Source organism: Aptenodytes patagonicus, chromosome 1, assembly GCF_965638725.1.
Source record: "Aptenodytes patagonicus chromosome 1, bAptPat1.pri.cur, whole genome shotgun sequence".
NCBI lineage: Eukaryota > Metazoa > Chordata > Aves > Sphenisciformes > Spheniscidae > Aptenodytes > Aptenodytes patagonicus.
In genome coordinates, this window is record NC_134949.1 from 22579223 (window position 1) to 22602777 (window position 23555).

At 42.0% G+C, this 23555-nt stretch overlaps 1 protein-coding gene across 1 annotated transcript in view; it reads right to left on the minus strand.

Annotated features, from left to right (window-relative positions):
- MAPK11 (mitogen-activated protein kinase 11) overlaps nucleotides 1-22282 on the minus strand; it is a 33360-nt gene extending 11078 nt beyond the window's left edge. The window contains exons 1-8 of the mRNA XM_076329484.1: nucleotides 22145-22282; nucleotides 8287-8416; nucleotides 7269-7327; nucleotides 6023-6134; nucleotides 3501-3530; nucleotides 3317-3364; nucleotides 804-918; nucleotides 609-680 (exon numbers count right to left, since the gene is read on the minus strand). Coding sequence (XP_076185599.1) covers nucleotides 609-680; nucleotides 804-918; nucleotides 3317-3364; nucleotides 3501-3530; nucleotides 6023-6134; nucleotides 7269-7327; nucleotides 8287-8416; nucleotides 22145-22257 — 679 coding nt within the window. The 5' untranslated portion in view covers nucleotides 22258-22282. The remainder of the gene's footprint in view (nucleotides 1-608; nucleotides 681-803; nucleotides 919-3316; nucleotides 3365-3500; nucleotides 3531-6022; nucleotides 6135-7268; nucleotides 7328-8286; nucleotides 8417-22144) is intronic.
- Nucleotides 22283-23555: the final 1273 nt, after the last annotated feature.

The window sequence follows — 23555 nt, forward strand, 5'->3', positions numbered from 1 at the left end:
TCCTCAGCAATGGCTCTTTTTTTTCTCCTGCCAGCTCAGGAAACACCAGTGGAAACCCCTGACGCTCCAGCAGGGACCACAGCACAGCGCTGAAGAAAAGAGAGGGTTTTGTTGCTCCTGTGGCATTTCTGGAACTGCTGGCTTTTTTTATAACAATATTAATTCACTTATTACTTAAAAGTTAATTTGTTTGCATTTTAGGACCTTCCAGCCTAAAAGCAGTTCTATTTTTAAAAATTATATTAGCCGATGGAAAAATACTGCCTTTACTCAGCTTCAGTTTTAACGTATGTTATTTCAGTAAGACACACACATGGAAGAAATCTGCTCTGTTGTAACTAGGTTATTATTTAAGTGCAGATACACAACAAAGAATAAATGTAACTTGTTGTTGTTTAGGAAAGTCTGTCACTGTTTTTTTTCCTACCAGTGGGTCTCATATTCAGCTGTCATATACACTAAACTGAAAGATTAGCAAAAATTGTTTACTGTTTTAGAAGTTTGTTACATCAAAAACATTTCCATAGAAACACTCAAGTCATTAGAAAAAAAAGGAGGAATTAGAGAGTATTTTTATAGCTGCATTTTATGTTTTATGTTAAGGATACAATCATTTCCTGGAAATAAGGCCTTCCCTTTCAATAGCTCTGCCATGATGCATCCAACTGACCAGATGTCAACTGCCAAAAAACGGAGAGAGAAATGTGTACGATGAATCGAAGAGATCCTTAAACAGAGTTGCCTCTTGGTTTAAAACTATCACTATATCCAGCTGTAGCAAAATGCAAGTCTTCACAGTTTACCTGTTTGATTGTAGTGCATCCAGTTTAACATAATTTCTGGAGCTCTGTACCATCTTGTTGCAACGTATCCGGTCATTTCATCATCAGTTTGTCGAGCTAAACCAAAGTCTAAAATCTACAGAATAAAAATAAAATAATAAATAATAATTTAAAAAATCCCTTTTAACTTTTGTTATAGGTACTGATTTCCCTCATTACTCATTTCTGAGTTTATCCATAGTCCCCCACTGTCGGTGAAGTAAAATAGCAACACTCTGCGGACGAGCTCATCTGCTCTCCCTGCTGTACCCCTGCAGCCTACGGTCTGTGTAAAGATGCTTCCACTGCGATAAGCCTGGCCCTTTGTCCTCTAAGGCAAACTTTACATTTTGCCTCAAGTTCAACTTTCCTCTGACATTCATTTGCTAAAAATAAGCACTGTTGCTATAAAAAATGAAACACTGTCAACTGGGAATGTTTGTGTAAAATGGGAACGGCAAGTGCCACTTGCCATTTAAACATTTAAAGACCACAAGAGCTGGTCACAAATCTGCAGAATTTCTGTTGTTTCCCTCTCATGTCTATCTAAGCATTTACCCAAATCACGCATCATTCCGATGCCACTAGGAGAGAAACATATATCCTGCGTAACAAGGTAGATTTAAATCACATACCATCTGTTTTCAGTAGAACTCCCTCACCGAAAAAACAAAGGAGCTCTGTTTAGGTACATGTATTACTCATAGGCTTGATAGCAAAATGTTCCCCTCCATATGCTCTCCCTTGCTAAGTTTACATTGATGGGAAGTTATTTCAATTAATTTTTTCCCATTCATTTCTTTGCTTTCTATTTTTTGATTAGTCTATGTCCCACTAATTATGGAGCGAAAAGGTATCCCTAGCTCTCAGAGAGACTCTTGTGAAAGGGTACCATCTGAGCCTCAGTGCTGTTCGTTGAGTCAGTCATCTGAGCTAGTTAGCATCTCTTCAAATAGGAATGTGAATTAAGATCAGTGGCAACCTCCCGTGATGAGATCCAGGATTATTTATTAAGCTGATGGCTAATCCTTTTCATTGGGACTAAGAAAATTTTAAGAGTATCATTCAAAATTCCTCAGTTGTAATCCAGTTTAAAGATCTAAAAAGCCTAAAGAAAAATATTGATATAACTAACACATTAACATCTTTACTTCTAATATACTTTAAAAGCATTCTTTATTTTTTAAATAAGCAAAAATAAAAGCATGAGGCAAACAAAGCATGAATAATGGCATGAAACTTGAACACTAATGCCCTTATTTTTATAAGGGTTTCGGCAATATTGTTCTTTAATAGCTGATCCCTTCTATCAAACATCTACATACACATTTTCCTTCTTTTTGCTTCTACTTCCTTTTTGTTTATACCTGGAAATATTCACCACTTTGTTCTATTAGAAAATAATTTGGCATCGGAGGAGGCAAAGCTATAAACAAAGCAAAGAGCAGTGTAACAAATGCTAGGCAGGGAGCTGCACAGATACCATAATAATAGAAAAAAAGATTAAAAGTCTCCTTTACTTACAGTACAAAAATACAGCACACATTTTAGAGTGCATGATGAGACCCAGATGACCCATAAAATTTCACAGATGCTGAACATACATGCATGAAGACATTAAAGGGGTAATCATGAAACTTGCTGAGCATCTGCAAGAGTCACTAAACCAAACAGGAACTACAGTTTCTCACCACAGATCCGGATTAGAGCGAGAACCTAACTGCACTGCTCTTATTCACTATTGTGATTTTTTGCTGATCTTGAGGTATTTGGAATCTTTTCTTAAATCCCTCGCAGCTGGAATAAAGTGATTACATCAGAGTGTCAGTCACAGGGAGAAAGATGTTTCTGGCTGTTATGGAGAAAAGCTAAACTTCTCATTCTTAGGCTTAAAGGCTTAGAAAGCTAGAACACATCTTTTCCTTCTCCAGAGTCTCATGCTTGTTATGTCATATCTTATCACACAGATACACAAAGATACATATTTATATAGACATGTACATTAAAATAGCATTTGAGAAGTGTGGATTAAAGGGTTCTTTCTGGTTGGGGTTTTTTTGCTGTTTTTTTTTTTTACTGCCTGTAACTGGTAACACTGGTATCTTTTTTCATATCATTATTTAATTCAGCTTGTATATTCTACAGATATAACAATGAAAGTTCTTACAAGGCTTCACCTAAACATGGCAGATGCAGATACATATCACAGGTCAAACTTTCAAGATATACTCAGTTAAGCACTCACTCATGGCCTGTGTACCATCTGCGAGGAACTAGGGACGAACGTTTTGCAAAGGTACTTGTGTTCATACTAAATTAATGTTTGGGAGAAAACACATGTTCATGGAAATGGGTTTTCTATGCCAGGGGAGCAAAAGTAACAAAAAGTTGAAATGAATGGAACCGGAAATAAAAATGGCAGCTAATGTTTTCACAGAAAACTGCCATCTTGAGAGCTTTTACAACATTCTTCATTACAACAGCATGATACCTACCCTCAATTCACAGTCTTCATTCACGGCTAGGTTACTGGGCTTCAGGTCCTGTCGCGGAACAGAGAGAGTTAGTCAAGTACAATTTTAACCTTTTAAAGTATATTATAACTATGTCTTAGTGACACAGCTGATGCACAGAGGGACACACTGCATTCATTTTTATTATCGCAATGAGTGAACTCACCCGGTGGATGATTCCAGCTGAGTGAATGTACTGTGAAACAAAAAGGAAAAAATAAGTTAAGATCTGAAGTTAGAGGTGAAGGAAGGTATAAGTCACTTGTCTTATCTTTTCGCTTCTGAGACTGACTGTTTTATATACAGAAAAGACTTACGTCACTCTACATTTTCAGATCAAACGGAGGTATGACGAACTTCAAAACCTCCTTGTTTTGTCTTATCCAGAGCTGGATATTTCAAGAAAGGTAACCATGAAGACTAGATTCCTCCATAAAAGATAGCACTTGCAGTGATTCTTCTGTTGAAAGTTTCTTACCAATTTGGAATTTGTTCCAGCCTTATCTGGATGTCCATGTTGATCAGCTAGTGGCTCAGTGAAGTCAGTGGCCTAGGGAGCAGTATGGTTGACTCCTAGATGATGTAAGTCACCTTCCCATGCTGTAAACGCTGAATGTGGGCGAGAGATACTCGCACCCTGGGACAGGTTAGCGACCAAAACACCCACCTAAGCCACAGTGTTACTTCAGGTCCACTTTCAAAGCAGGGACCCAAAGTAGTATTTCAGTGGCTATTTAGTGACTCTGCTATTTTACGTAAAACATTAAAACTCAAAGACTGAGAAAAGCTTACTCTGTAATTGCCTATCATTCACTTGTTAGGATTAACAGCCAATTTATCTATGATCTTACTGACCAGCATGAGCAAGACCTTGAAAACCTTCTCTTCTGTTCTCTAGAGTTGAATTCACCTTCTTTTTTAGGAGCAGATTACACGCAAAACCTGTGTATCAACTGCGAAAACCCAAAGAAAACACAAGGGCATTCTTCTTGTTCCAGACCTAGGCGCTGTTTATCGGAAGGGCAGGGCCACCCCTGAGCGCTCCTCACAACAGCTGTAAGCAGCTGAACGGAGAGGAAACCAAACCACCGCTTGCGACAGAAGGAGCTGTGTCCCTGCTCTGCTGAGACAACGACAACAGCTCCTCTCGGTGCCACCAAGCAGTCCTCTACCAGCCAGCTCAGGAGCCTGCCAAACTGTGCAGCTCCACGCTAGCGCTTTGTCTGCTCAGACAGCTTCTGCAGGGTGCGAAGCCTGTGCTCCGTACTGCTGAACACACCCACCAGCAAGCCCAAAGCTTACTCAGGTATGCGAATACACGTTGTAATGACTCCAGCATAGATGTAAGCGAGGAGTTATGTATGATCAAATGTTCTTCGACTAATGAGACATGAGATTTGTAATTCCAGAAGAGATGAGCCACCATCAACACCTCCCCTTCGAAACAGAGCCAGAAATGCACCTGAGTGCATTTCTGAAATTAATATTCACGTTAGAGCACAACTCTTACTATTATTTAAGCTCTGACACAACATAGCCTTATATTCAAAACCGCAAGCTGGATAATTAACTCCAGAATCCATCTTCCTAATTAAGCTATTAACTTAAGTAAATGAGACAAAGCAATTAAGGGCTCAGTTCTGCAATTTTTATTCACTAAAATCTGCACTTAAATTGACAGAACCCACATGCATGGTAAGAATTACTGTCTCAGGCACAAGGTGACTTGCTGAAAATCATGTAATAAGTATATTTCAGAGCCAGTATTTACCACGGCTTGCTTTCAAATATGCAGTTATTTTCCATGTCTAAAATATCAATTACTGTTAAGTTAGCAACTAAAGCAGCTGACCCCTCTCTTTTCTTTTTGCTTATACCTGGGAAAATCAACACTGGTCTGAGAAAATGCTTATCACCTAGTAACGGGAAGCATTTTCTACATCTTCTCCCATTTATAGACACTTAGATGTTTAATGTCAGCAAAATTATACATATTTTAATTCTTTCAGAAGAAAATTTTGCTACAGTTTCATTGCCAATCGCCTGTGTTACCTAATTGTATAAATTTTAACTGATATGATTAAAGGAAACAAGGACTTTACAGGCAGAGTGAATACTAGGTGACTGTGTGCAACATCATATATTGCTAGGATAAACTTCTACTTCCAGATATTTCCCAAAGAACCCAACTAACTTGGTTATCTCTTCACCCATGTGACGCCCTCTACAAAAATCAGGGCTGTAGTTTTTCAGACTGGCTCATGTCATTCAAAGCACAAATGTGAGTTACTTGCTGTATGGTTCTTTATCAATTTCACATTCTTCAGAAGTTTTTTCACTACCTTTTCGTGACAGGTGAAATGTCTAAAACACACACTGTGCGCTACAGAACATGTTCACCTGAGACACTATATGCAAGTGATTCTCCTTCAATAATAACTTACATAAGCAGTGATCTAAAGTTAATGGTCAAGGGGAGTATTCACATGCATTGTGCATGTAAACATTGGCAGGCTTGGGGTTTTATTTCTGGCTAGAAAAATGATCTGATAATTTCTGAAATGATTGCTGCTATCTGCGCACTCTTAAGACATAAAAAAAAGTGGTTAAGTACTGTCACTGCAAAGAACCAGTTGTTACTACAACTTTTCGGCTGCTGACTTTAAAACTCCTGCATTCAGCCAGTACCTTAAGACCTCGAAGTAACTGATAGATGAGAAACTGTATATGGTCATCCGTTAACTTCTGGCACTTCACAATGTTATTCAGGTCAGCACCCATTAAATTTGTCACAAGATACCTGTGAAAATAAAACAGAGAGAAGAAAACAAAGGAACACACTTCATTTAAGAATGGCAGAATATAAATCCCTCTAAAAGCAGCACATCTAAAGAGTAACTACACATTCCCATGTAGGTTCCTTTTCCATTTTCTACTAACACACAGTTTATGCCCTTTAAATCAGCTATGAGCTTTAATAATGGAATCACAGCTATGAGATTTAATATAATGAAAAAGAAAAATCCTTACGGTACATTAAAAGCTTTTGTCTCTGTTTTCTCCATGACACACTACAGCAGTTCAGTGAGGGGAGAACGCATCCTATCTTGAGATGAATAGGAAGCCTCACCCAACGTCAAAGCGGGAGCCTAAGGCACCAGAACTACAGTACCTGCAAGGCCTCAAAATATCTGATGATGGAGATTAACATTGGATTGGTTAAAATAAGAGTGTTTTGTGTAACTTCCCTCCCCCCTGCCACTAGAAGTTTTATTTTTTGACAAATTCTGCAGCAGTGTTGATTCTTTTCCAAAAACAGTGCTGGGACAAAAGTATGCATCTATCATACCCTGTTCTCATTTGTGTAATTTTGCCCCAGAGTCAAAGGGGTTTGGCCACTAATTTCCATGGAGACAAAAATATATTCATTACTATTTCTTCTGCTAAGTTGTTTACCTAAGTGCTTATACACGATGTAAACCAAGAGGAACTCAGCATAAATCCTATGTCTGAGTAACACCAAAATACACCTAGTCCTAGGTTAGTCAGGAATCTAGCCTCAATTTACCTTGTCTCAGTTAACCAACAGAATACTTTCCTGCATTCCTGAACTATCCCATCTAGCTGTGAAAAAGTAATCTACAGCTAACGCATAACTGAACTGAAAAAGTTTTAAGTTTACTGTCATTTATGCAGCATGAAACCATTTACTGTATACCTATAATCTTATTATCATTCAAAAAAAGTACAAAAATGAGGCCCATCCTCCTGCCTCCTCTTTCGTGGAAAAGTTGCAAAAAGATCTATTTGGGTTCTTCACACAAAGCTAACTGTGGCTGCAAGTCTATTAGAGAAGTACGTGCTTCCTTTTTAAAACCAGAGTGGTACGTACTTACTTACTAACTAGTCAGAATGATTTTAAAATTTTACTTACACTTCATTAAAATTTTCTATTGATGTTGCAGGTGTAAAAACATCTAGCAATCCTATAACCTGAAAGATGAGGGAATTGACATTTTATTTTTAGGAATCTGTAAAGCAACATGTAATTAGTACTGACAGTGCTTAGCATTTTGGGGATGAAACTTACAAAAATATGGCATATGGTCATCCTGAAAACTTAGTACAACTGGCACAATAGGTGGTCTATACAGATACAGCCTCAGCTGTCTCCATGACCAACAGAAAATTATATTAATTACAAAAAGTAATTACAACAAGACTTCAATCAAAAATAAAGGCAGGAAAAGTAACGTCTCATTACAAAAAAGCTGACACATGGCTTATACACTTGTTATACTTAAGATTATGCACAATTTCATCGGTTATCTTGTTCTGTTGTTTAACTTTTTTAGCATCCTTTCTCCAGGATACTTTTCAATCCACTATATTTTATTCAGGCTTCAGTTCATCAAGTTACTTTTAAGCAGGTGGATACTCCCACTGAAATCAACTGTTTGCCACATAAACTTAGAATAGTACTCAATTATTTGGGGCCTGAAGTTCTACTATCTTTCATCTAGATATTACACTGTTGTTAATTTCAATGAGAGTATCTGCCCTTAATTTCTCAACAGAATCCAAATTCAGCAAAAGCAGGTCTGAGGTATTTTTTTTCCTGGACTGATGTTTCAAGAGCATCCAACAGTAGTGAGCGGAACACTCTTACTACTTTAGTTACCGAAGAGTAGGACCACTTGTTTTGGATTTCATTGGCTGCATTTTTAAGATGAAATGAGATCATTTTTCAATAAAAAGGCAGCCTTTTACTGAAAATCTCTACTTCAAAGTCCAGTGACTTCACTACACATAAGATGGCTAGGTCCAGGTATCTTGGGTAGCTAGAGAGTTGCATATACTTTTGGAAAAAGATTGTACCTAACTGAAATTAAGCCTGTATTGCAAACTTTTGTCATACAAATCCAAAGGGAAAGAACTCGCTCTCCACTTACGTTTTCATGCTTCATGTGCTTGAGCAACCTAAGCTCTCGGTAGGTCCTCCTCGCATGAATAAGTGATTGAAAAGGTCTTGAAAGCTTTTTTACTGCCACCTTCTGTCTTGTTTTGGTATCATAAGCTGAACTAGAAGAGGAAAAGAAAAAGTCCACGTTGATGGCATGTTCTACTTTAAAGCTCTCAGCTAGTTCACTGGAGAAACCTGTACTCTCCTGGGGGCTCTTACTCCTTCCTTTGCCCTCTTTCACCTTCTACTCAGGGACTGCAACCGGGGGAGCTGGTCAGCAGTAACTCTGAGTATTCAAAGACAGTTCCCTTGTTTTCCATCTAGCAAATTACAAATGGTTATGACAATGTTCAGGACTCATCCCCGGGTAACCCTTCCCCATATGGCAGGAAAAGTAACCAGAGGATTAGCTCCATTAGTGCAGCTCCAGCTCCAAGGCAAAGCTCGTAGGGAATATGGGGATTCAAACTCTGGGTCTTACTGAACAATCTGGAGTTTTACTAATTAGAGAAATGCTGCCAGTGTGTCTAGCAGTATTAATTACCTATGTGACCATTAGCTTGCTAGATGATAATGCCACAAAACTGGTATCAAATGAGGATGTTGACATAGCCAAGGCCATACCGTTTCCCCGGGAAATGCTGATAACAAGCGAACAACGGGTACATGTCACACTCCAGCCCACAGATCCTGCTGACACACAGCATGTGCTTAACTTCATTCAGATGGAGATGCCCCGCTGAAGAGGACACTAAATACACACATCACCATTTGCACAAAAGGGAGACCCACTGGTTTTTGTGCATTAGAAAGACATGACAAGCACAACAAGCCACAAATAAATGCTGCCTGTTACGTCGCACAGGAATAAAAATGATCCCTGTATGTATTACTTCATGACACTACGCAGTACAATTATAAAAACATTTAGTTTGCTACCTTCTCTTATGAAGAAAAAAAATTTCTTTAAATTGTTACTCTTATCCATTAAGTTAAAATTGTGTTCAATTAAAATACCTTGAAATTCTCTATTTAAAGTGTGGCTAACACTATCTATGCTTGCTGGAGAGCATTAGCAAGCCGAGAACCTTCACACACATTTATCTTACAGAACTTTTTTGGAGTTACAAACACGAAAAATAGATAACATGAAAAATGCATGGAGTAGGATGAACAACAGTCAACATTCACACCAAATACTATTAGCTCCTTATGAACAGTGTTTTAGACACTCCTGCAAATTGTGGTAGGAGACACCTGCTAGAGACAAAAAACATTGATCGTGCCTGGAGTAGCTCCCAAACTAATACACTGAGCCTATGATCAGCTCCAAGTAGGTGGACTCCTACAGATATTTGGTGCTCTGCTAAAGTCATGAAGAGCCAAGTGAAGAGCAAAGCCTCTTTATTTGCAGGCAGCTGGAGGACAAGGTGGTGTTTCTAACGAGAAGCAACAAAGAATACAAGCAACAAATGGGCAGGAAGAACAGAGCGGCATCCGAAAGGTGATCGCGATCCAGTTATCCTAGAATTCATCCAACCTCCGCGAAGGCCAACGCAGGGCACAATCCAGCAACATTTTTATTTGATAAAAACAGAGTAAGAGGAAGCAGATTTAATCAACAAGTTTCTTGCAGGCACCATGGAAGGAGTGAGTCACTCATGAGGTAAATGAAATAGGTAAGCAGATTACTTAGCTAGTTTCTTGCAAGCATCACAGAGGTGGATCTTCAGGGAAGCCTTAAAGGTGTACAGGGTTGTGGCTTTGCTGAGCACCTCAGGAAGGGCATTTCCTGAGCAGAAGAAAGCAAGCATAGGAAGAAGGAGAAGACTGGTATCACTCTGAGGAGTGGGTGGAAGGGATATGACAGAGATACTTGTTCCAACAGTAGGGTAGGGACACAGTTATTCAGGATATGAAGATGCTGTGTTGCTCAAATACGTGGAACAGCTCAAGGAATGAACGGTGTGAGAAGAACTGACAACAGACATATCTTAAATTCCACATGACTGGCCACAGGGACAACATGAAGGTTGCAGAAGTAAATCTGAAGAAATAAAAAGGAAGCCAATGCTTAGCTGTTAATGTAACAAAGATTAGATATAGTTGCCCTGTGTGTAATCCTGGCCAACGAAGCCACTGAAGAACACTGCCAAGTCTCACAAATACATACTCTCTATATCCTTTCTAACTTTTTTCCAGTGGAAAAGGAAATGTTTATCCAGATAAATAAATAACATTACCCAAAACAGCAGTCTGTGCTTAACATCTCAGCTCTTCTGGTAATTCACAAGCCTTCCCACTCATGTTTGTACCGGTTTGTGAAATACTGTGTACATTATACAAGGCTGGGAGGAATTAGGTTTTAAACCCTGTTATCATGATAAACATCCCTCTCCTCCCGATTCTAAGGTCAAATGTGGGTTTCAGTGGTTTAAAAACCACTGATCTTTAAGATGGATTGCTTTTTACCCTCCGTATGACTCAAGGCTGCAAAGCTTTTAGATGGTATAAAGCACTATTTTTTTTTAGCTTCATTAATTCTTATGACAGCAGCTTTTTAGACCCAGGATGGAAGCACCTAAGGAGCAAGAAAAAAAAAAATAAAAGAAAGAGGAAACAAATGGCAACTTGAGTCCTGGGACCTCCAATGGGAAATCATGAATTGAAGCTGCACAGGCCAGAGACTGACTTGGTTTAAATGAGTTCCTCCACAGTCAAGAAACTGTACCAAATGATAATCAGAGCTAATGCCTTCAGGCTCTTTCCTCGCCTGGTTTACCATCATCATAATTCAAGTTATTAACAGTGAAGCATTCAAAAATAGATTTCACGTTGTTTGAACACTCTTGTTTGTCAGATTCAAGGATGACTTGTATCTGTGATCTCTACTACTGCCTCTGTGATCACATTTTGCAAGCGGCAGGCCACTGCCTGCATTCCTCCCCAGGTACACTTTCGCCTCTTGTTTTAGACTTGGTCTCCCCCTCTTGCTATTATATCATCATAGCTGCAATCTGGGTTGTCCCCTGAATCCCTCATCATACTCTAAGTAAACTGTTAGGTGGCAGGATGAGCTCCTTCCCTTTCTCTGTGATTTCCCCAGGAATGTTCAGCTTTCAGACTAGTCCCTGGATAGGATCTCTCTGGTCCCAGTCATGGTGAAAATATGGGCCCACCTGTGCTTGGCACCTGCAAACCCTTCCTTGGGGGCCTGTAACCACGCCGACTAAAATGGTTCAAAACAGCTTCTTAAAAAAACCCAAAACAACCCATGCTGTTAACTAGTTTGATTTAATGGGGAAGAAAAGGGTTAGAGGCCCTCACCTCCCCTTACCCTGCATGACACCCAACTCACACGCTCCCCACTTCTGCACCGAGACTGGAGAGGGCTTCTCCGCCAGCCTCTTGGTGTTTGCATTGCCTCACAAACAACTGCCGGCAACTTACAGCTCCTTTTTCTTTTGCGAGGTTATTTTCTACAGGCTTCAGCTTTGGCCAGCCACTTGTGTTTATACCTGGTTTATACTCGCTTACACCTGCAAACAAATCATCCTTCCAATGGTTCAGCTACTGTTTCCTGATTTTCTTTGAAACTACTTATTCCGAGGTGTCGTACCTCTGATTATGATGTTACCTCATGTAGCTGGACAGAATAGTACAATGGAGATAAACTTTGATACTTGCAAAGGGATATTGTCTCCCATCTCTAATCTATTCTTTACTGTTAGCATTTAATTTGATGTAGGCAGTGAAAATAAGTGACTTTTTAATTGCATATCTTGAGTATTATATCGTTAAGCAGTATGCTCACGTGCCTCGATAGAATATGGGAACAGCACTTTAGACAGATTTTCTATCATAATTTAAAAAGAAACACAATTATTACTATTTTTTTTAATTTACAAGAAACAACTTTGTAACAATCTTAGCAATAGCTTTTTCAGATATGATCGTTCTTGACGCAGAACCCTTTGCAGTTATGACACATTTTTTGCTGTCTGTCCTTTCTAAGATCAAGGATAAAAAGCTGTTACTCTGCTTACAGAGATGGCGTTTATTTTCACACAGATTAGAGACTTTTGCTTAGTGTGATTTTCAAGCATTGCTTAAATTAGACCTACCTTTTCAGTGTTGTCAACTCCTATATTTAATAATTCTATTGAAGTTCCACTAGATGAAATACGAATCTCTATTTATATGCACACTTTCCCAGTTCTTAGGGTTTCAGAGAAAAGTTTGAACATAGGAAGCAAATGCAGTCCAAAAACTCAGGAGGCAAAAAGCACAGGATTTTAACAGCTTCATCCTAACTTCATCACTTTTGATGGGGCACGGATTTTTAGTAGCTGATGTTTGTAAAAATGGCCACACATACAGTCATTTCCCTAGTATCCACGGACAGTTTATCCTCTGTGGTTGCAGAGCAGTAATACTGGACAGACAAGCCATTCAGGTGCGCAGCCTGCTCAGACCCTTCAGGGCTTTTGGGATTAGGAGCACACTATTCAGCTATGGCTACTTAGCCTTCAGGATCAAATTTGCTTGAAGAGCTGGAGGGCCGCTTGCGGGAGCCCAACCTAACAAACCACGCATGGCGTCAGCTCGTACCCTATTTAGTAAACTCCAGTATCCAATGCAGGAAGAACTCTTCCTGGGATCAACTGCTCCCCTTGGACTACACCCAGTCCCTGAACTTCCTAATGCTTTGGGTTCGGAGAGGGCTTATTAGCCGGGCACAGTACTACCCAAAAAAGCCTGCAAAAAGTTCAGCTTGAGCTCAGTGTTTGGTCTAGGGAGCTCTCTTCATTTCCAGAGCCAGCTCAGGCCTAGCTGATGCCAGATGAAGGCATGACGCAAGCTGGTTGTACGTGGTGCCAGTCTTGTGTCCGCAGTGAACTCCCCATTTACTGTAGGTTACCTGTGTCAGCCGATATTCCATCCCCATCACCCCAGATAACCACAAGGTTTTGGTTGTCTACAAAGTGTGATTTTATGCTTGTGGAAGCATTATATCTGTACAAATAATTAGATATACTTATTCTAAGTGATTCAGTTGGGGTTAAGTGCAAAAAATAGAGAAAACTCTTTTCCAATTTATTTTATATAATTCAGTGTCCCAGCTTGCGAGGCTGTTACCCCTACATCGTCATAAGTTTGACAACTGGCTGGACACACTATACCAAACTTGGAGAGAATGCTGTACGCAAGCAGATCCTTAAATTTGTTCCATGTGACAATGACACTGGGTCTGGGTTTTCCCCATATTGTTCTAGGCTTCTATTTTTATTTCTTTCACTGCAGCACAACACAAGTTTCTTTCCTTCACTGGGTCACATTCCTCCAGAACACGTGAAGATTCCCCATTACATGTAAGTGTTAAGAGAAAAAACAAAGAAAAAATGCAATTCATGCTCAAAACACAGATTCACATGGGCAGAACTTTACCGATTTTGGTAAGAAAGAAGGTAACATCCAGAAAACAAAATGGAAAGTACACAGAATTTCTGCCACATATTTAGTACAGCCACAACTTTGAGCTCTTATCCACAGACCTCAGCATCCTTTCATGTACCCACTGATTCCTTCCATTACAGGAGACATGAACCTCCTTGTGGACAAATGTCCCCTTAATTTCTAAGATCCTGAATTCCTGAGAAAAACAAGTTACAGCAGCAGAAGAGTGTATGTGAGCAAGCATTGAGGGGAAGGAACGGAGGAGGGGTCAACACACAGAGAATCTAACCATTGAGGTTAGATCTTCTTTTTTAATATACAACTTTTTTTTTAAAATAAATAGAGCTACTTTTTATTGAGATATAGAACAGTCTTGAAAAAAGCACACACAGCATCTATCCAATACCAGAAAATGGACCATAATAGCTATTGGCAATGCAGCAAGAGAACAACAGAAAAAGGCCACCCACAGTAAACTTAAGTTAAGCAGCAAAGTAAACCCAGGAAACGGTTTGTTTGTCCCTTCTTTATAAATGTTTTGTTACTTTATGCAAGTTCAAGTTGGTGATTTCCGCCCACTAAGAGCTGGATTTAAGGTACAGAGTGTGTGTTTGTTTACTAAACCACACAAATCATGACATATATGTGCATCAGAAGGAAACCATAAAGAAAAAACGAAATAACAAGATAAAAGGTGGGAGGATGAGTAATGGGCAGCTCTGAAACGACATGTTAATCTCCTCATTAGAGAAAAAAACCCCTTGCTTGATGATGACGGGTTATTGTATTGTAAAATTATATCCCATCACTTGGCTATTATTCCAATACACCATGCTGAGCACTGGCATCAATTGTTTTGGCTTTAGTACAATCACTGTCAATTATCTCAGATTAATTTGCCACTAGATCTAAATATAAAAGCACAAAACATCTCTTACATATGCAACATAATTGTTCCATAACCAACATAAAAATATGTACATACTTTTAAGCAGACACTGAAAAATACTATAAAATAATTGCTATCCATATGTTTACATGACTGCATCACCAGTCTTCTTTCAATGTAACAACATGATCATAAAAATGCTGTATCAGTCTCTGAATCCACAAGCTATTTTTTATTTTCTGATCTGTCTCTTATGTCTCCACAGTGACTTAAATATTCAAATAACTTTACAGAGGAGCAGTCTCACTTTTCTAGGTGAAGTTATAGACAGTACAGCTTACATCAGTGGGAGTGATGCATTTAAAATCATGCCTGCGAGAAAAACAGAGAAGGTTGGAGTAATAAGCTGTTAGCTTCCTCAGCACGTGGAACCAACTCATGGATACTAAAATAATAATGTATTTTAGATAGCCTATAAGCCCAATGTCAGTATTTAAACAAGAAAATCTGTCAGCTGCCACTAAGACAGTACACTGCTAATGACAAACGTATTCTGTTCAGCATCTCATTAAAAAAGACTGCCAGGTAGTTACAAACTGTGGGCTTAGAAGCTACAGCTAGAAATGCTCGTGGTTAATCTGGATATAAAGTTTAACATGAAAAATACCAGTGCTTTCAAATACATTACATAAACCTGAACAGACGAGATCTCACTTACATTCTTGTCCTCCTTTTTCCTACTCCTCCCCCACTTCTCCTTCACATTTCCTGTTTTCTCTCTCTACAACAGCCAAAATACTAAATGGTAGCAATTTGTTCCCAGGTCACATAGGGGTTTTGAAACACCCTCTTCCTTCCTGACTGTATACACAGAACTAAGATACTGGATTTTTGGTACCATCTAGCTAATAGGTTCTGAAATTGCAAACAGCTCCTTGGGAAGCTGTGCTGAAGCAACAAGGCCCTAAGACTTTAAGGGGTCTGGAACAGGTACTGTGTCCCCTAGCCAACTGCAATCACAATCACGACCGATGGCAGGAGAGGAAAGCAGTTAGCTATGCCACTGCTGCATCATGTGGTCGGGAAGGTGCATATTATAACGAATTATATTGAAGTAGGGATGGAGGAGACCCTCCGCAGAGAGTTTTTATTCTGCTAATGTATTCCTACAGCCACACAGAAAGCTGTAATTCCATGATTCTCGCTGTCTTTCTGCCACAACTGGCTCATCTCATGCCCCCTCCCTCTCTAAAAAAGATCTCATTAATTCCTCCTAAAAGAAAACCTGCACAATACGAAGCGGTCTTCCTCACTTCTTGAGCTTGCCTTTTCTTCACCCTTCCTACAACTCCTTCCACTACCCTCCTCACACACATACAGATGTTTCTCATCTGCTCTCTAACTACTCCACCGGCTTTGTGACAACATCGTACCTAAAGATCTCCATCTCAGCCATTCTTATCCATCTCCACAAACACCTCATTCCTGATTCAAATCTCCTTCATTAAAAGCATTCTTAGACACTTTCATTTTAAATAGGAACCTTGACTCCGCTAATTACCATCCCACTTCCCTTTCCTTTCCGAAGTCAGTAACTACACTGTTCCAACAACTGGAAGATATGCAGGATGAAAGTGGACAAAGGAATGATAAGCAATCTGCATTCCATCCTAGTACTCCAACAAAACCACTCAAGGAACTCTCTAGTGATGTCTCCCTGGCCAGTGCTCAGAAACACTCTTCCATCCTCCTTCATGTATCTTTCACAAAATTTCTTTAATTCTTGACCTCCCTTGGCTTTGTAGCTGCAACTCCATTGTGTTTTCATCCCTAATAGCTATTTCATCATGTTCCTCTGAGGATCTTTCTCACTCTGCAACGTTTTTTCTTGCTTCACTTACTTTCATCCATTCATTCTAGCAATGCTGCTGCAAAGATCCTCGTCCTAACCTGTAACGTTGATCATGCAACTCCTTTTATTTAGTTTTCCTCCCTATTGAAACTTCACTTTCAAGGCCTTGTTTCTAAGTATTGTTATTACATGTACTCACTCTTAAGAGGTCCTGCCTCTGACTGGATTCTCATATCGGCCTTCATCTCTCACTCAGTTTTCAAGCAAGTGTTTGAATAAGCTTATAAGGGCTCATTGTAAATATCTGCAAAACTAATGAAAGGATTCAGAACTTTCCTTCTGAATGATGCATACCAAAAATAGACAACTGCTAACGGATCTTGGACAGCAGTATTTTAACAATATTGTTTGATATGCTTCCAATAAAATATAACCATAAACATATGTAGGATGAAGTTCAGCCCCTGTACTTGCATTGGAAACAAAAGACCTAATCCGAAAGAGGAACAGCCCAAAGGGAGTCCACTGAAATCAGCTGGCTCTACATGCGCTTGGGATTCTGCCTTTAGCCTGTAGAGACCTATACGGTCTCCAATTTGCAGCTGTATTTACACACAGCAGGTGTGTGTTACTGCTACTCTAAAAGCCTATCTCAGCATTTACTATTTAAACTAACATGTAACATTACAGTGACACATATAATAACTCCAGTAACCTGATCTCGTAGGTGAAATCATATACTTTGTATCACTACAGCTAAGTAAAAGGTCCCTTTAAAAAAACATTATCATTCAGAAGTCATCAGGTACAATCTTGGATGAAGGAATTTTTCTTTGTCATTCAATGACAAATTATATCAGCTTTTAAAAAACCTCACATGCTACTGAGCTGTCTCAGCATCTCCCTAGAGGTCCTCAATGTGAAAAGGACAGTATCAGCAATGTTATGTTCCCATCGTGCAAGCTACTGCCCTCAAAACACTTGTGGGTGACAATCTAAGCAGAAGCACAGGACAGGGTGGACGGGGGGAAAGAAGGGGTTAAACTTCAGGATTAAAGCCTTCTGCTTCTATTTTTCCACTTGTACTTCCTCAAAGCAAAATAGAAGCCTAAACACCACCCCACCTTCCACCATTTTTACCCAAAATTGCCCAGGACAAAAACTTAATGGATCTTAAGCATGCACTTAAAGTTAGCAGGATGGAGGGACCTGCTGAAGTGCTGCATTGCGTAAATGACTTAGGGCAGGCTTTGCTTTCCCGCTTTTCTTAAACTGAGGCCTGTGCCATTACACTCTGACTTAGCAGGCCTCTTTTTTAAAATGTGTTATGTCACCTGAGTTGGTGTCAGGCATTGCATACTCTTAAAATTAAGAGAGACCGACTGCACTATCTAAGTAGTATTGATGCCAACGGCCTCTGAGGAAACAATGCAGGAGTTTCTGGTTGGGAAGAAGCTCTGGACGCACGTTGGTTCATCTTGCAAAGTCTGTTCTTTCCAAAGAAGGCAGAACACAGAGCTTGCAATATGCTAATGGGAAACAACCTGTCGGAGAGATCAGACAGCATGCTGCAGAAGGCCGTCTATACCTCCCAGGCAAAAATAGGACTAAGTAGGTTGGAAGACAGTTTACAAAAGCTGGCATGAAAAGAGGTATACAGGCTTTAAAAAAAAAAAAACAACCAACAACCAGTAAACCAAAAATCTATCCACGTTACATAATTTGTGGTATAATAAAAAGTCTTTAAAAAAGAAGAGATGAAGAAGATTTTTCTCAAGCAGGTGGTAACGCCAGCTCCCAGAGGAAAAGGCGGACAGGTACCAAACCACAGTGGACCTACCGGGGTAATACAGCAGGGAGGCAGAGATGCTGCAGGCCTGAGGTCCAGTTTGTAAGCAACATCACCGGGACAGTCGAAAGACTCAAACACAGCCAGAATTATTACTTAAAAGGCAGAGTCACAAGGGACAAGGGTTTAAAATGCAGTTTGACCTGAGATGTGAATTGTCTCTTTTCTCTAGAACTGAAACAAAATGGTTGTAGATGAAGATGACCTTGTGAAAACAAGCTTGCTTGCTTCCCATCCAAATGGCTATCAGCTTAAATGCTGCACTTAAAATCCGAAATGTTTTTAAAACTCACAATTAGCAGGGATAGCATCTGGTCTATAAGAGTCAACCAGCTCTTTGACTTCTGAGAGAGATAAATCCAACTTTGAGGGTGGACACTGTGAAAATGCATTTTTCAAGAAAACTTTAAATTTAATTCAGTTTTGCTCAACTTGATAAGCAAAGCTATAGCACAAAAAGAAAAACAACTCCAAAAGAAACAGTTGTGCATGTAAATTTGGTATTTGCTAACATGCAAACAACCCCTGAAAAAAGGAAAATTAACCAAAACGTACTGTTGAAGATTCCATTGATCATTTTAAATGTAATTAAACTACCATACACACACCACACTTCCACAGGGCTTTAAATTTTTTTTCCTAAATTTAGAAAAAGTCAGATCTGACAGCAGCAAATGACAGAACATTCACAGGAAAGAGCCCGGGTACAAGGAGGCCCTCCACAGAGTTAAAATACAAGAGTAACGCAGAACATACTGCAAGGGTCAAATACTTGAGGGAAAGGCCTCACGGTTCTTTCTGTGGTTCACGTAGATGCTGAAGTGCAACTCCGCTTGGCAGTGTGGCTGAGTTGTTCTGAGGATTTCCAAGAAGGACTGTTCTTTATGATGCGTCGTTAAAAAAGTGAGAAAAGCAGTAGAGCTCTTTGTGCTAAGGAAGGTTTGCTTTTTATACATATTCCATATCTAAATAAAAACCAAGAAAAACATACTGGAAAGCACTGTGCTTGATATAGATACCTCTCTAAAAGTGAATCTGTTTTAAAACAGTAATATCTATCTCCGTAGCACATTTGATGCATCTGCATATAAAAACTAACCCAAACACGAATTCTGTTAGACTTACGAAATGTCAATAAATTCGGCCAAAACACAGCCTCCTGACACAAACTCTTCTGTTGATTTTGCGCTGCAAGCAAAAAAAGGGCAAGCGGAAGTTAGCTTAAATGCAAATATTTACAAAATGTTTCTTATTACCAGTTATCACTTCAGTTGCACAAGTCTATCGGATGCAACTGATAATTTACTGTAAAAAAGGAAAGGGTAGGGCTAGAGAAGTTTCACTGAGGTAGAAAAAGCTTTGTTACAACAACTTTGTTCCTGTTTTAAAGCCAGTGTTTGGAGTTCAGGACCTTGGCTTCTATTCAGCAAAGCACTTAAGAATTTGTTTAATTCCAGTGGTTTCTTTAAGACTTAAATATGTTTTTAGATATTTTACTGAATAGGAGTGCAATTATTCACAAAAGCAATACTGCATATTACTCGAGGGAATGATCGTGTCTCATGGGTCTCCTGGGTAAAGCACATGCACATAGAGGGGAAAAAAAAAAATCAATTTCAATAGACACTAAAAATAGATGGCTTCTCAGAGAGATGCGAACCTTTTCCTCAGATTCAAGCTTCTGTTTGGGTTTATAGTGCATCGATGTTAACAAGGCTATTAATATAGAGTAATATTTTATTGCTGTATTCTATTCTTAAATGTATATTTTAGGATAAGCCTTTCCCATAGCATCTTCCAGTCTCATTTTATATCCCAGTTCCTAGGCTTCTCCATTGATAAAATACTAGGATTTCCTTGGCTCTGCAGACAGAAAAGAAGTACAATGAATTAACAACACTAACAGTTTAAAAAAAACAAAGCACCAGCTGTGCTGCAAGTGAACCACCACATGTTTTCATTTCCTTTGCAATTTCTCAAAAGTCTTGACATCTCATTACAAAATTCAGCAGAGTCGGTCTTTCCCTTAAAACTATGCCAGCATAAAGAGGGAAAATAACCAGAAATGCAGGTTCAGTTGGAACACAACAATAGTTACTCTCCTACTGTATATCTAGCTCCTAGTTTGTAAAATAGAAGAGGAGAAAGTAAATTAAGATTTTATAGTCTTTTGTTTAGACTTTTATTTAGGTCCTTGTGAAACTCTTCACATCAGATAAGTCACAGGACTATACGCTTAACTACAACGTCAGGTACCAACAGTCACACAATATTTGCCTTGATTTCCCTGGTGCAAGCATAAGCCTGAACTAATAAAAACAGAGAAGAATTCGGAGATACTTCACACCAGTCCTGAGTGTTTCTGCTGATTGTTGGAGGTTTTTTAAATGCGTATGCCTTGTTTACATGTAATTGGGGCATTTCACAGAACTAGAGATGGAACCAACAAATATGAAACTCCATAAACGTTCCCTCGTATCTGACTGTGAAGAGAAAAAAGTGAGCGACTATTGCACAGGTTCAGTCCATGGCAAAAAAAGTTAAGTTCTAAAGAAATCTTCTTTGTGTAGTACATTTATTTAAAGGCCCATTATGGATTGTTTTTACATAATTCTACTTACACAGCTTACAAAAGAAATACAATTGTTTTTCAGAAACCCCTTAAACATCACTGTTATTTCCAAAAATTGATTCAAAGCTTTTATAAGCCTAGTTAAGTGTGCATCAAATACGAAAATAATAGCCCAATCTGCACTGGGAGTTCCCAAAAGTGCAAAGCTGATACAGTAATTATCAAAAGAAGGGACACGTTTTATGATAAGATGTTATAAACGCTTACGCAACCCTAAGACGCCGAAGCCCTTGGGCGGCAGTCTGCCCTAATTTGCGATTCCCCCCGAAATCGCCGGGTGAAACCCCTCTCTCTCCTCTGTCAGCCTGCCCTGCCCGACCCCTGCCCTGCCTACACGGCCCCGCTCCAGGGGCTTCTCCCATTGTTTCCGAGGAGAGAATTCATCCTCGCTGTGTGTGCCCCGGGCCCGCGAGGGCAGTCCCGCTAACCTCTCCACCTGGAAGGTGTACCCCGTCGCAGCCCGGGGCCGGAGCCGGCAGGGCCGGGGCCGGTGAGCCCTCCCGGGCCGGCAGCCGTGCTCCGACAGCCGTGCCCCGCGCCCTGCCGCTGCCTCCCCGTCCTCCCCGCTCGGACACGCCATGACTGTGCAAGATTCTCGGCTTCGGGGCAATTTGCACTCCGGCGCCAGCAGCGCCAACCGACGAGCGGCTCCGCGGCGGCCGGTCGGTTTAACCGGCGCTGGGAAGCGGCGGCGCCGGCAGCGGTGCGGCCAGCGGGCCCGGCAGCCGGCGGCACCCTCACGACTCCCCTGTGAGGCGGGGGGCGGCCGAGCGGCGGCCTGAGAGGGGCAGCGGCGGGAAGGCCGGCAGGGGCCGTCCTCCGGCGGCGGGCCCGGTTGCCCGGGTTACGGCGAGGCATGCCCCGGCCCCGCGCGGCCGCCAGCCGTGGGGGAGAGCTCCAGCGCCGCGCCGCCACACCCGGCTGCCCAGCGGACACGCCCCCGCCCCGGCACGCTCGGGGCCGGCCCGCCGCCGCCGCCGCGCGGGCATCCCCCCGCCCGCCCCGCTCGGCGCAGGCGACCCCCGGCGCTCGGCGCGGCCGCGCGGGCCTCCCGCCTCCCCGGCATTGTCTGCCCCCGCGGGGCGGCGCCGGGGCTGCCCCCCCCCCCCCGCTGCCGACCGGCAGCACCTGCCGGCTCCCGGCCCCTCTCCCGCCACCCCGCACCTACCAGACGGAGCCGTAGGCGCCGGAGCCGACGGGGGTGAGGTTCTGGTAGCGCTGGGGCACCTCCCACACCGTCTTGTTCAGCTCCTGCCGGTAGAAGCCGCCGCGCTCGGACATCTTCCCGGAGCCGCTGCCGGCAGCAGCAGCGGCAGCCGCCCCTCAGCCGGGGCGGGGAGCGAGGCGGGCACGGCCGGCGCCGGCGGGGAGGAGGGACCGGGAGGGGAAGGGGAGGGGAAGGCGGGAGGCCGAGGGGGTGGGCGCAGCGTCCGGACCCGGTGGGAGCCCGGGCGGGGGCGAGGGGCGCCCGGCGCACAGGCCCAGGAGCCCCGGGGCGGCCCCCGGTGTCCTCCCGCGGGGCGTGTGGGGTGTGGCGAAGCGCCGAGCCCGCCCCGGAGCGGCCGGCATCGCTGCTGGGGCGGCGGGGGGCCGGAGCGGCGGCTGCCACCGCATCGGCCGCCCCTGCCGGAACGTGCGGGAAGGGGCCCGCGCCCCGGCCCGCTGCTCCCCGCGGGGGAGGCGGGGGCGGGCGGGCCCGGTCACCTAGCCGTTCACCTAGCACCCTTCAGGCTTTTTAAAGCCTCGCTGACGCCTTTCTTATTTCGCCACGGCCACCTGAAGCTCCCCCTCGGCCCGCCAGACCCTCCCCGCTCGGGTTGCAGCGACAGAGGCGGTGACCCTGCGCCGGGGTCTGAGTCGGGGCATCGCCCACGGACCCGCGGGGCCAGCCTTGCTCACTGACAGAGCTCCGGCCAGATCTCTCGGATTTACTGGGAGTCCCCTGGTACCTAGAATTTCCCCTTAAAGCATTAACTCCTGCAAGCATTCAATCATCTGAACATCTCCGCCTTCATCAAGGAAGACTCAAGCTCTCAGGGTAACAGAGGAAAAATCTTGAAAACTTTAAATTCCCAAAACACATGCACCAACTAATGTAAAATGTTCTCTGATTTGTTTACTGCTTTTTTTTCTTTTTTCAAAATGTGCTTTATACAGTATCTCAATGACTCATGGAATCATTGCAGCGCTACTGCAACGTTACCAGTATATTTTGCTATGTATTATTTCCTTCCATAACTTACGCTTCCTTGAGCACCTCTAAATAACTTGTATGTAGCCTGCTTGCATAGATTCAGCGTATGGTGATTGCTCCGCACCTGCCTTTGAATCAGTGTGGAATGTAAATCCCCTCTTTTCAGAACCCTCATAGAAGTCCACTGTGTTCCTATACCATGAATTGCAGTTCACTTTGACAAACGGATGCTCAGCTTGTGATGGGACATCACTGTGAGCGTACAGAACATGTATGCTTGAATACTTTTGAGCATGATGAGCCAGAAGGCAAGTTGTATGGATGCTCCAAACACTGGATAGTTCGAGTTCCAGCTCCGAAAGCCCAGCCCATGTTGCATGACAGG